General features: G+C 42.4%; 1 protein-coding gene across 2 annotated transcripts in view; it reads left to right on the top strand.

The window, feature by feature from the left end:
- The window catches only part of LOC143793030 (EF-hand calcium-binding domain-containing protein 6-like), a 256139-nt gene that overhangs the window by 193759 nt on the left and 47735 nt on the right, over positions 1-14645 (top strand). For both annotated transcript variants that reach the window (XM_077279600.1, XM_077279601.1), the window contains one exon: positions 7836-7929. In XM_077279600.1, coding sequence (XP_077135715.1) covers positions 7836-7929 — 94 coding nt within the window. The remainder of the gene's footprint in view (positions 1-7835; positions 7930-14645) is intronic.

The following is a 14645-nucleotide window of genomic DNA, read 5'->3' as shown; positions in this document are numbered from 1 at the left end:
AGTGGCCGTCATATACCGACCTCTGGGCCCAGCCACTGCCTTTATTGACCAATTCTCCACCTGGCTTCTTCACCACATTCGGATCCTTCAGATTGAACCTGAAAACCCACCTCTTCAGGAACGCCTACAGCCTGCACTGACCTTGCTGCCTCCTCACCACTACCGAAGCTACCACCTCACGAACGCCGGAGCTCCTACAACCCTCAACCTATTGTCTCCATCCCCACCGTCCTGTAGAATGTAAGCCCGCAAGGGCAGGGTCCTCGCCCCCCGGGTATCAGTCCGTAATTGTAAGTTTGCTTACTGTAAGTGTTAGCTGTAATTTGTATGTAACCCCATCTCATGTACAGCACCATGGAATCAATGGTGCTATATAAATAAATAATAATAATAAATTATTTTCTGAAAAAAAAAACATATTGGGATGGCTCTTGAATAATACCAGTGATGGTGGAACACCTGCTATATCCCCTGAGGAGACCTTCAAGGACGAAACACATTGGGAGGTGGCCCTCTCTTGGATTGGCTTAGTGAACTCTATCCTGGCATGGATTATTGCCCTTATGGGTTCTTGTTTACTACTCCATAGGAGGTTTTTTCTGCAACATTGGAGAATCCATTGTCTACGGATCTGATGAGATTCTTCCAAATTCTGTTATATGGATCTCCTTTGAATGTTTTGAGACAAAGAGGGGTAAATGTGTCAGTTGTACTGATGGGTCTACAAGATCCCCCATATCTGATTATGTTTCTTGTATTGCATTTCCAGTTGTACTGGTAGATTTTTTGGATCATAATCAGTCCCCAGTTTTTGTGGCGTATATGGATGACTGCCCTGCTGGGAGTTCTGATTTTTATGTGTGTTGTGTTGTGTTGTGTTATTTTAATGTTAATATTAAATGTTAAATGTCCTAGTAGTAGACAAACCCTTTAAATGTACACCTCTGCCACAGCACCTATGAAATAGGTTATGTAAGGATGTTTTCAGTACCCTGGATAGCGCTAAACAAGTGGTTATTAGTGAGTTACTATCTAGAAATTGTACTGCAGTATAGAATGCCAATCATTCAATCAGCGGCATCGTGTGGCCATCTTACTCACCAAACTGCCGGAATTTCCTCTGCATGTTAAAAGATCGATTTTGCTAAAGGATACCACAATTACCACCCTGAAGTTGCAATACAGTTTAGAGTTCTCCTCTTTCAATCTTCCTCATTTAATATAGTTAATTCATAATGAATACCTACTGTATTTGGGCATTTAGATTACATAATTTTTACAAAAAGACCTTTTACTATTTCTCGTTCAACTTGATGTATCATTTTTAGATAACATTTTTTACTTTAGTATAAATTTAAAAAAACACATTTTCAAGTAGCACTCCAGTTATTTTTTGTATTTCTTAAAAATGGGTACACATTACTGTAGTGTAAGTGTGTTAATAAACTCACCTTCTTCCCCAGTTGCCAGAGCTGCTCCAGTCCTCTTTTGAGTCAAATTTCAAGGATTCCAACCAGAAGGATCACACTGTGGTTTATGTGTGAGTCGGAAGTCGCTTTGACAATGTGAGGTTGAGTCTTGTTCTGACACTCCACAGGCTTGCATTTTAAAAGTGACTTCCAACTCACATAGAGACCTGTGTGATCCATAGCATCGCAAGAGCCATCATGTGACTCAGAAGAGGATCGCAGCAGCACTGGAAACCAGAAAAATAGTGACTGGTGAGTAGATTAACACACTTATACTACACTACATTAACATTTACATAGATTTCGGGATTTAAAAAATGAATGGGAGTGCTTCTTAAGTATTTCTTATGAAATGACAGCAAAGTAACTTTGAACATAAATAAATTACATGTTGCAAATTGTAAAGAAAACATGGCTTTTCAAGGCAAGGCAATTGCCACGATTCCACCTATTGGTGTGTCTGGAACCAATGAGTGACAGCTCAGCCATCCAATCTAGGACTGGAGCATACTGAGCTGCTAGAATGGTGATTGACAGTTCAGCTGTTCAGTCGGAGGCTGGAGTGTGCTGAGCTGTCAGTGTGTTGAGTGACAGTTCAGCCGTCCAATCAGTGCTGTGGCGTGCTGGGCTTCCTCCATGTGCTTGTTATTCAAGTGATTACCTGGCTATTAATCTGGCTCTCTAACTCTAATTAGTGCCAGTTGTAGCTTTGCTCAAGTGGTGTGCACTTGCTCTGTACTCTACGTTCCTGTATTTGATCTTTCTTGCCTGACCTTGAACCTTGCCTTTGACCATCCATTTGCCTTGCCCTTTTGTCTTCATCTGCTAACTTCCCAGAATTCTGACCTCGGACTGTGACCTGACTACGCCTTTGCCTTATCCCTTTATTTATGATGAACCCTCTTGGTATCTGACACCGGTCCTCTTGACTACTCAACCTCACATTACAACTGGCCTGATACTTGTTTCAAACCAGTATGGATCCTATTCGCACACTGTGCGATCAGGTGACAAATCTGACCCATGTTGTTCAGGATCTGACCAGGGAGCACCAGAAACTAGAAACGTTGCAGTCCCAGTGGCAGGGTCAGTTTTGTAGCATGATGAGTGTTTCCCAGAGCCCTAGCTTTGATGCCAATATCTTCTGCATTTGGTTTCTCCCAAACCAGTAATGGCTCTTCCTGATAAATTTTCGTGGGAGAAAAAACAGTTTAGGGTGTTCAGGGAGACCTACGACCAAGGTCCTCAGGAAATAAGTCCCAGTAGGTGGGAATAATCAAGCCCTTACTACGAGGGGTCCTTAGACTTGGGCATTTTCTTTGACCCCACAAGCCCAGAATGGTTATCTGTTGGCTGTTTTTTTTACACCTTAGGGTTAATCTATGATGAACCTGACAGAATTCAGGATACGGAGGCAAAGATCATGAACATGGCACAGGGGGCCACACCGATGAGTTCTATAGTACTGAGATCCAGCAATGGTCCACTGAAATTCTGTGGAATAATGCAGCTCTCCAGTGTCAGTTTTGCCAAGGCCTTTGGTATACACTTAAGGACGGCTCTGCATACTCCACCCTGATCTTTGGTAGAGGCCATGACTAGGGCTATTCAGTTGGATCTCAGGATTCAGGAGAGGTGTGATGAGCTAGCAAGGCAAATTCAATAATATCTCTGTAGATATTGATGTTGCAGGACAAGGCAGGCTGGAAGTCATGCTCATAAATATTTGGGGGTATGATATAACAAGTCTTGGGAGACATATTCAGCTGGGTCAATACCTCCTTACATAGTTCCAGTTTATCATTGCATTGGATTTGGTAGCAATCTTACACACTAAAATAAGGTAAATCCCTCTACATATTTTTCTAATGAACATTAAAATGAATTGGGAAATATTGATAAAGAAGTAGGGTTTGCCATACCCACTCCCCAAAAATCTTCCCCTAAGGAACAGGTAATTCTGTTACAGAAGTGGCAACGAGCTTCTTCTGCTGTCCATGTGTCCTCCTCCTGACACATCTTGGCACTAACTGACCTCTGCTTCACTGTCCCAGCCTTTTACATTTAGCAACTATGCCATAGCTGTCACCTGACCCGGCATCCCCTTCAAATTATTCCCTCCAGGAAACAAACTCTTCATCCTTCAGTTTCTGCCTATTCAGTCCAACCAGCAGATTGCAGCATTTACAGTACTTAAAGGTGCTGTGAGATGTTGACTAACTGCATCTTCTGTTTGTCACCCCCTTATACAGTTAGGTCCATATATATTTGGACAGAGACAACATTTTTCTAATTTTGGTTATAGACGTTACCACAATGAATTTTAAACAAAACAATTCAGATGCAGTTGAAGTTCAGACTTTCAGCTTTCATTTGAGGGTATCCACATTAAAATTGGATGAAGGGTTTAGGAGTTTCAGCTCCTTAACATGTGCCACCCTGCTTTTAAAGGGACCAAAAGTAATTGGACAAATGACTCCAAGGCTATTTCATGGACAGGTGTGGGAAATCCCTTCGTTATGTCATTCTCAATTAAGCAGATAAAAGGCCTGGAGTTGATTTGAAGTGTGGTGCTTGCATTTGGAAGGTTTTGCTGTGAAGTAAACATGCGGTCAAAGGAGCTCTCCATGCAGGTGAAACAAGCCATCCTTAAGCTGCGAAAACAGAAAAAACCCATCTGAGAAATTGCTACAATATTAGGAGTGGCAAAATCTACAGTTTGGTACATCCTGAGAAAGAAAGAAAGCACTGGTGAACTCATCAATGCAAAAAGACCTGGGCGCCCATGGAAGACACCAGTGGTGGATGACCGCAGAATAATCTCCATGGTGAAGAGAAACCCCTTCACAACAGCCAACCAAGTGAACAACACTCTCCAGGAGGTCGGCATATCAATATCCAAATCTACCATAGAGAGAAGACTGCATGAAAGTAAATACAGAGCGTTCACTGCACGGTGCAAGCCACTCATAAGCATCAAGAATAAAAAGGCTAGACTGGAATTTGCTAAAAAACATCTAAAAAAGCCAGCACAGTTCTGGAAGAACATTCTTTGGACAGATGAAACCAAGATCAACCTCTACCAGAATGATGGAAAGAGAAAAGTATGGCGAAGGCGTGGTACAGCTCATGATCCAAAGCATACCACATCATCTGTAAAACACGGCGGAGGCAGTGTGATGGCTTGGGCATGCATGGCTGCCAGTGGCACTGGGTCACTAGTGTTTGTTGATGATGTGACACAGGACAGAAGCAGCCAAATGAATTCTGAGGTATTCAGACCCACACTGTGTGCTCAGATCCAGCCACATGCAGCCAAACTGATTGGTCGTCTTTTCATACTACAGATGGACAATGACCCAAAACATAAAGCCAAAGCAACCCAGGAGTTTATTAAAGCAAAGAAGTGGACTATTCTTGAATGGCCAAGTCAGTCACCTGATCTCAACCCAATTGAGCATGCATTTCACTTGTTAAAGACTAAACTTCAGACAGAAAGGCCCACAAACAAACAGCAACTGAAGACCACAGCAGTGAAGGCCTGGCAGAGCATCAAAAAGGAGGAAGCACAGCGTCTGGTGATGTCCATGAGTTCAAGACTTCAGGCAGTCATTGCCAACAAAGGGTTTTCAACCAAGTACTAAAAAGGAACATTTTATTTAAAATTATTGAATCTGTCCAATTACTTTTGGTCCCTTTAAAAACAGGGTGGCACATGTTAAGGAGCTGAAACTCCTAAACCCTTCATCCAATTTAATGTGGATAACCTCAAATGAAAGATGAAAGTCTGAACTTCAACTGCATCTGAATTGTTTTGTTTAAAATTCATTGTGGTAATGTCTGTAACCAAAATTAGAAAAATGTTGTCTCTGTCCAAATATATATGGACCTAACTGTATAAGCACTGCACATGTTCTGCTGTCTAGTAGCGGTATTCAGTCTCCAAGGCATCAAGCTATAAAAAAAAAACCAGCTTAAAATCCAATAGTATTCATCTATGAATACGTTAATAACCTTTCATTATCCAAGCACCTGGCCTCTGCCTGAGCCAGCCTTAACCCATGTCGTGAAGGGGTTAAGACATTTAACATGTTAACAGCCTTGGGTGGATTACAATTTCACTGTTAGGGGCACATGACAGCTGATCAAATCAGCTGTCATGTGCTAGGAAAGATGTAGGCTCATCGACGGAGCCCACATCAAAGGAAAGACACGACCTATGACGTACCTGTATGTTATAGGTCGTGAAGGGGTCAATAATAATAGTCTTTTCGTATGGGGTAAAGGAACCCTTTGGGGCTCCTGGTGAAATTGTAACCCCTGCACCCATTATAGTTATGCCCTTGATCTGATTGGATTTGTGACAAAATCGTTATATAAAAAAAAATCAGGAATTTGTGTTTTGAAGATTCTAATCATGCTGAATATGGGAATGAAAGAAGTTGGCACATGCGGCCACATTTCCCCTGTGAATAGTCAAGTGTACTTGTGTTACTGGAATGCTGCTGATAATTGGAATCAAGTGTAACATTAGCAGTCATCTCTATGATAGAGGATCATGGCTAAGTATTGTTCAATAACCAGGATATGGTGTCATTTTTTAAAAAATATAAAGACAGCAATCTTGGCAGTAAATGGCCAAGACTGAGTGGACACTTTTCTATATGTTAAGTCACATAGGGATTATTCTTGTATTGACATAAGCATTCATTTGCTAATTAGCTGGACATTGAACAGCTAATACCCTAATGGCCTCTCCGCCCAACAGTCTTGACTAAGTCCCCAATCCTTTACAATTATTTACAATACTTTTTTTTAACTTCCTTATGCTTCATAAATGCCAATGTTTTGATCGCCTTAAGGAAAAGAATGAGTTAAATGGACCAACATTTTAGCCCTGGCTCTAATACCGGCTCTTTTCACAGTCCCCTCAGCACCTGCAGGTTATTTGCACATACATAAATAAATAAATTAACAATGAATAAATAATTTTAATCCTGCCACCTTTAAGATTTGATCCTTTGGCACTGACTGTGTGTTTGTCATTTCCAAAGTCTTTTTGATACAGTCCTCAGATACTTGGTGTCTGTCAAGCAAATTTTGGGTATTGTTTTCGCTTGATTAGTTCTGTATGACCCAGGGTCGCCCTCAAAATCCACATCACTCATCAGAACTTGGAAAGGTCTTCTTGCTTTTTGAAGGGATGCAAAGTGCTTGCCATTTCTCCGGACAAAAGCCTGGGAGGTTTGTAGCATTTGGCCTTGTCAAGGCGTCTGTATTGCTCAGTGAAGCGGCGATAAAGCTCATTAGGGCACACCTCAATTTCTGCTGCACGGCTGTACAGTACTGTGCTATTGATTGTCAAAGAAGAACAGTTCCGCTGTATGTGTTAGTAGCTTGGCCAAGAATGAATCTTGGGGTCCCACACTATATATCCTAACTCTACACAGTATAATATTAATCTATACTTGTCATTTCCACTGCATATCTTTATAGCTAGCTAGAAGTTTTCATCACAACCTCATGTGTACATGAATGTGAATTTATGCTTTTATTCCTCTCTTTCTTTTTTTCTTATTTTTACTACTGTTTATTTGAATATTTTATTTGTCTTTTTTTTCACTGAGCATGAAAAATATGTTGGAATTTTATATAAAAGTTTATTATTATATGGTATTGAAATACAGTAACACAAAAAATACACATTTTTGCTATGCTGCATCAGCTTTCTGATGGCATATATATTCCTTGTATTTTTTCTATTCGGCCCCTTAGAGCAATATCCATTTTATCCATCCAATGTGCTTATTATTTACAGTTTTGCAGGACTAATTCATTTTTTTTTACTACAGGCTTAATAACAGGCAGGTTGTAGCTAAATCTCAGAGACAGCTTATGCTGACGTCACATCCACAGAGCAGTGGCTTCTCTTTTGCTCTGCTCTGTTGACGGGGTGTGACTGCCGACGTCATGCTGATTGACAGCCAGCTGTCAATCAGCATGACGACGGCAGTCATGCCCCATCAACAGAGCAGCTCGGGAGAAGAAGAGCTGCTCTGTTGACGTGAAGCAGATGAATCACTGGTAGGAGCAGTTGATGACCGCTCTTATACAGCGCTGGGTAGAATAGGCAGGTAGTTGCCTCTGTTAGCAACAACCTGCCTGTTTGTTTTAGGCCCATAGTAAAAAAAAAAAAAAAAAAATAGTCCTGGAAAAAACTTTTCATGAAGTTCTGATAATCTATGTTGGAGGCCAGTGATCTGTGTTACTACATATTTAGTATACATTGTATTACAAGTTACTATAATATTATTGGCAATTATTTGTATTAAGGACTTGATTTTTCAAATATTTTTCCTTCTGTAGATGGGGAGTGCCAAGTCTTTTTGACCAGCGATCAGTAGGAAGCACAGCACTGGAAGAGGATAAGGAGCATGGAACTGGGAGAACACTGGAGCAGGTAAATGTTTCTAATGATAGGGACACTTGGAAATAACCTGAATGCAATAACATGATATATTTTTACCACAATATTAACTAAAATATTGACAGTACTAGATGTGAAAAACTGTCCCTATGTTACTCCAGATTGTCAGACAATACATACAAAAAAACATATAGCTCAATGTCCCAGTGCACAAAAACAGGTAAACACTACTGTTTCTACCTACATACAATAAAAAAAAAAACCCTTACAGGGTCATGAAGGATATACTGTAACAAAACCTAAAGAAAAAAACCTTCACTCAAAGACCAAAGATTATTGAAAGGTATACAAATGTTTATTAATGACAAACATACATAAACATAAAATCATGATAGGGGCCACCAGTGCATAAACAATGGTGGGACATACACGGGCCTAGCCTCAGTACATGTATATACACAGCAAAAATACAAAAATAATATACAGCCTAGGACAATATATACAAATGTCATATGATGGAGCCACGTATAGAAAATGTAGTCAAATGCAATAAAGTGCTAATGTGCAAATAGTGCAATAAATGCTACTGTTTAATGTGCATTAGTACATTAGATATTACTGCACATATTAGGCTCAAAAAACTACATATGAAACATGTAGTCAAATACAATAAAGTGCTAGTATGCAACAGTGCAATAAATGCTACTTAATAATGTTTAATGTGCATAAGGACATTAGGTATAGCTGCACATATTAGGCTAAAAGACAATTCGAAATAGGCTGTAATAGATGGCAAGAGAACAAATTTAAAGGTATATACTTAGGCACAAGTGTGAAACATAATACATAGGCATAGTTACCACGAGGATAGACCCGGGAGACCCACCACACCCGACGCGCGTTTCGCACGGAAATGCTTTCTATACGTGGCTCCATTATATGACATTTGTATATATTGTCCTAGGCTGTATATTATTTTTGTATTTTTGCTGTGTATATATACGTGTACTGAGGCTAGGCCCGTGTATGTCCCATCATTGTTTCTGCACTGGTGGCCCCTATGTTGTGAACTGTATTTCTTGGCTCCCTCTTGTGATCACTAGCGGTATGACACTTGGATTTTCTTTCTCCAGGTTGGTACCCACCTGGTTCGTTAGGCCTTGGGTGTTCCTATTTAGACTTCCTGGAAACTCAGTCTAGTACCTGGAATCGATGTAGTCAGTCTATGTCTGTTTGCTCCTGTCTCCTGGTCTCCTGCTTTTTGCAAGATAAGCTAAGTCCTGCTTTCTTATTTTTGTTTATTCGCATTACTGCTATTTTGTTCCAGCTTGTTACAATGTGATTCCTGATTTTTGCTGGAAGCTCTAGGGGGCTGATATTCTCCCCCCACACCGTTAGTCGGTGCGGGGGTTCTTGGATATTCAGCGTGGATATTTTTGTAGGGTTTTTGCTGACCGCATAAGTCCTCTTCCTATTTTCTGCTATTAATTAGTGGGCCTCACTTTGCCAAATCTAGTTCATACTTATGTTTGTCTTTTCTTCTTACCTCACCGTTATTATTTGTTGGGGGCTTGTATCATAACTTTGGGGTCCTTTCTCTTGAGGCAAGTGAGGTCTTATTTCCTCTGAAAGGGTTAGTTAGTTCTCCGGCTGGTGCAAGACGTCTAGAATCAACGTAGGTACGTTCCCCGGCTACTTTTAGTTGTTTGTGCTAGGATCAGATATACGGTCAGCCAAGTTACCACCTCCCTATGAGCTAGATTTTGTGTTTGCGGACTTAGCTGGAACTTCTGCGATCCTCTACCACTAGGATCATAACAGTATTCCAGGCCGTAAAGTGAATATTTAATGCATTGCAGAAGCGTGATTAAAAGAAAAGAAGTTCTGAGTTTTTTTTTTTCTTCTTCCCCTTTTTCCTCTGAGTGGCTTGAAGCTCTGCTGCAGACATGAATGTTCAGACTCTGATTACTAGTGTGGATCAGCTTGCTGCACGAGTGCAGGGCATTCAGGATTTTGTTACTAGTAGTCCTATGTCAGAGCCTAAGATACCTATTCCTGAGCTTTTCTCTGGTGATCGATTTAAATTTAGGAATTTTAGGAATAATTGTAAATTGTTTCTATCTTTGAGACCGCGTTCGTCTGGAGACTCAGCTCAGCAAGTTAAAATTGTTATCTCTTTCTTGCGTGGCGACCCTCAGGATTGGGCTTTTTCATTGGCGCCAGGAGATCCGGCATTGGCAAATATTGATGCGTTTTTTCTGGCGCTCGGATTACTTTATGAGGAGCCCAATCTTGAAATTCAGGCAGAAAAAGCGTTGCTGGCTATCTCTCAGGGCCAGGATGAGGCTGAAGTGTATTGCCAAAAATTTCGGAAATGGTCCGTGCTCACTCAATGGAATGAGTGTGCTCTGGCCGCAAATTTCAGAAATGGCCTTTCTGAAGCCATTAAGAATGTGATGGTGGGTTTTACCATTCCTACAAGTCTGAGTGATTCTATGGCTCTGGCCATTCAGATAGATCGGCGTTTGTGGGAGCGCAAATCTGCTAATCCTCTGGCAGTGTTGTCTGAACAGACACCTGACTCAATGTTATGTGATAGAATTCAGACTAGAACTGAACGACAAAATCATAGACGTCAGAATGGGTTGTGTTTTTACTGTGGTGATTCTACACATGTTATCTCAGCATGCTCTAAACGCCTAACAAAGATGGTTAGTCCTGTCACCATTGGTAATTTGCATCCTAAGTTTATTTTGTCTGTAACTCTAATTTGCTCATTGTCTTCCTACCCTGTTATGGCATTTGTGGATTCAGGTGCTGCCCTGAGTCTTATGGACTTGTCGTTTGCCAAGCGCTGTGGTTTTGTCCTGGAGCCTTTAAAAAATCCCATTCCTCTTAGAGGAATTGATGCTACGCCATTGGCAGAGAATAAACCGCAGTATTGGACACAAGTGACCATGTGCATGACTCCTGAACATCGGGAGGTGATTCGTTTTCTTGTTCTGCATAAAATGCATGATTTGGTCGTTTTAGGTCTGCCATGGTTACAGACCCATAATCCAGTCTTGGATTGGAAGGCAATGTCTGTGTCAAGTTGGGGTTGTCAGGGAATTCATTGCGATTCTCCGTTGGTGTCTATTGCTTCTTCTACTCCTTCTGAAGTTCCGGAGTATTTGTTGGACTATCAGGATGTATTTAGTGAGTCCAGGTCCAGTGCCCTTCCTCCTCATAGGGACTGCGACTGCGCTATAGATTTGATTCCTGGTAGTAAATTTCCTAAGGGACGATTATTTAATCTATCTGTACCTGAACATGCCGCAATGCGTTCTTATATAAAGGAGTCTTTGGAGAAGGGACATATTCGTCCATCCTCTTCCCCTCTTGGTGCAGGATTCTTTTTTGTAGCCAAAAAGGACGGGTCTTTGAGACCTTGTATAGACTATCGGCTTCTGAATAAAATCACGGTCAAATTTCAGTATCCTTTGCCACTATTGTCGGACTTGTTTGCTCGGATTAAGGGTGCCAAATGGTTCACCAAGATAGATCTTCGTGGTGCGTACAACCTTGTGTGCATTAAGCAGGGAGATGAATGGAAAACTGCGTTTAATATGCCCGAAGGTCATTTTGAGTACTTGGTGATGCCTTTTGGGCTCTCTAATGCTCCTTCAGTGTTTCGGTCCTTTATGCATGACATCTTCCGGAAGTATCTAGATAAATTTATGATTGTTTATCTGGATGATATTCTGTTTTTTTCTGATGATTGGGATTCTCATGTAAAGCAAGTCAGGATGGTGTTTCAGGTTTTGCGTGATAATGCTTTGTTTGTGAAGGGCTCAAAGTGTCTCTTTGGAGTGCAGAAGGTTTCCTTTCTGGGTTTCATTTTCTCCCCTTCTACAGTGGAGATGGACCCAGTCAAGGTCCGAGCTATTCATGATTGGACTCAACCCACGTCTGTTAAGAGTCTTCAGAAGTTCTTGGGTTTTGCTAATTTCTACCATCGTTTTATTGCTAATTTCTCTAGCGTTGTTAAACCTTTGACGGATATGACCAAGAAAGGTTCTGATGTGGCTAATTGGGCTCCTGCGGCCGTGGAGGCTTTCCGGGAGCTGAAGCGCCGGTTTACTTCGGCGCCTGTTTTGTGCCAGCCTGATGTCTCACTTCCCTTTCAGGTTGAAGTGGACACTTCTGAGATCGGTGCAGGGGCTGTTTTGTCGCAGAAAGGCTCTGGTTGCTCTGTGATGAGACCTTGTGCTTTTTTTCTAGGAAATTTTTGCCTGCGGAGCGGAATTATGATGTTGGTAATCGGGAGTTGTTGGCCATGAAGTGGGCATTTGAGGAGTGGCGTCATTGGCTCGAGGGAGCTAAGCATCGTGTGGTGGTCTTGACTGATCACAAAAATTTGATGTATCTCGAGTCTGCTAAGCGCCTGAATCCTAGACAGGCTCGTTGGTCGTTGTTTTTCTCCCGTTTTGACTTTGTGGTCTCATACCTGCCTGGTTCGAAGAATGTGAAGGCTGATGCTCTTTCTAGGAGTTTTGTGCCTGACTCTCCGGGAGTCTCAGAGCCAGCTGGTATTCTTAAAGAGGGAGTAATCTTGTCGGCCATTTCTCCTGATTTGCGACGTGTGTTGCAGAGATTTCAGGCTGGTAGACCTGATCCTTGCCCACCTGATAGACTGTTTGTTCCTGATAAATGGACCAGCAGAGTTATCTCCGAGGTCCATTCCTCAGTGTTGGCAGGGCATCCTGGGATTTTTGGTACCAGAGATTTGGTAGCTAGGTCCTTTTGGTGGCCTTCCTTGTCGCGGGATGTGCGTTCTTTTGTGCAGTCCTGTGGGATTTGTGCTCGGGCTAAGCCTTGCTGTTCTCGTGCCAGCGGGTTGCTTTTGCCCTTGCCCGTCCCGAAGAGGCCCTGGACACACATTTCCATGGATTTCATTTCAGATCTTCCGGTGTCTCAAGGAATGTCTGTCATCTGGGTGGTGTGTGATCGCTTTTCCAAGATGGTCCATTTGGTGCCCTTGCCTAAGTTGCCTTCCTCTTCCGATCTGGTTCCTTTGTTCTTTCAGAATGTGGTTCGTTTGCATGGCATTCCTGAGAATATCGTGTCTGACAGAGGATCCCAGTTTGTGTCCAGGTTCTGGCGATGTTTTTGTGCTAAGATGGGCATTGATTTGTCGTTCTCATCTGCCTTTCATCCTCAGACTAATGGCCAAACGGAGCGAACTAATCAGACGCTGGAGGCTTATTTGAGATGTTTTGTTTCTGCGGATCAGGATGATTGGGTGACCTTCTTGCCATTGGCTGAGTTTGCCCTCAATAATCGGGCTAGTTCCGCTACTTTGGTTTCGCCATTTTTCTGCAACTCTGGTTTTCATCCTCGTTTTTCCTCGGGTCATGTTGAATCTTCTGACTGTCCTGGGGTGGATTCCGTGGTGGATAGATTGCAGCGGATTTGGAATCATGTGGTGGACAACTTGAAATTGTCACAGGAGAAGGCTCAGCGTTTTGCCAACCGCCGCCGCGGTGTGGGTCCCCGACTTCGTGTTTGGGATTTGGTTTGGTTGTCTTCTCGGTATGTCCCTCTTAAGGTTTCCTCTCCTAAGTTTAAGCCTCGCTTTATTGGTCCTTATAAAATTTTGGAAATCCTTAATCCGGTTTCTTTTCGTTTGGATCTTCCGGTGTCGTTTGCCATTCACAATGTGTTCCATAGGTCTTTGTTGCGGCGGTACGTTGTGCCTGTGGTTCCTGCTGTTGACCCTCCTGCTCCGGTCTTGGTTGAGGGCGAATTGGAGTACGTGGTGGAGAATATCTTGGATTCTCGTCTCTCTAGACGGAGGCTTCAGTATCTGGTCAAATGGAAGGGCTATGGTCAGGAGGATAATTCCTGGGTGGTCGCCTCTGATGTTCATGTGGCCGATTTGGTTCGTGCTTTTCACGCTGCTCATCCTGATCGCCCTGGTGGTCTTGGTGAGGGTTCGGTGACCCCTCCTTAAAGGGGGGGTACTGTTGTGAACAGTATTTCTTGGCTCCCTCTTGTGATCACTAGCGGTATGACACTTGGATTTTCTTTCTCCAGGTTGGTACCCACCTGGTTCGTTAGGCCTTGGGTGTTCCTATTTAGACTTCCTGGAAACTCAGTCTAGTGCCTGGAATCGATGTAGTCAGTCTATGTCTGTTTGCTCCTGTCTCCTGGTCTCCTGCTTTTTGCAAGATAAGCTAAGTCCTGCTTTCTTATTTTTGTTTATTCGCATTACTGCTATTTTGTTCCAGCTTGTTACAATGTGATTCCTGATTTTTGCTGGAAGCTCTAGGGGGCTGATATTCTCCCCCCACACCATTAGTCGGTGCAGGGGTTCTTGGATATTCAGCGTGGATATTTTTGTAGGGTTTTTGCTGACCGCATAAGTCCTCTTCCTATTTTCTGCTATTAATTAGTGGGCCTCACTTTGCTAAATCTAGTTCATACTTATGTTTGTCTTTTCTTCTTACCTCACCGTTATTATTTGTTGGGGGCTTGTATCATAACTTTGGGGTCCTTTCTCTTGAGGCAAGTGAGGTCTTATTTCCTCTGAAAGGGTTAGTTAGTTCTCCGGCTGGTGCGAGACGTCTAGAATCAACGTAGGTACGTTCCCCGGCTACTTTTAGTTGTTTGTGCTAGGATCAGATATACGGTCAGCCAAGTTACCACCTCCCTATGAGCTAGATTTTGTGTTTGCGGACTTAGCTGGAACTTCTGCGATCCTCTAC

This window comes from Ranitomeya variabilis, chromosome 1 (assembly GCF_051348905.1).
Source record: "Ranitomeya variabilis isolate aRanVar5 chromosome 1, aRanVar5.hap1, whole genome shotgun sequence".
Taxonomy (NCBI): Eukaryota; Metazoa; Chordata; class Amphibia; order Anura; family Dendrobatidae; genus Ranitomeya; species Ranitomeya variabilis.
The sequence above is the reverse complement of the archived record's forward strand: the minus strand, read 5'-3'. Positions and strand labels throughout refer to the sequence as shown.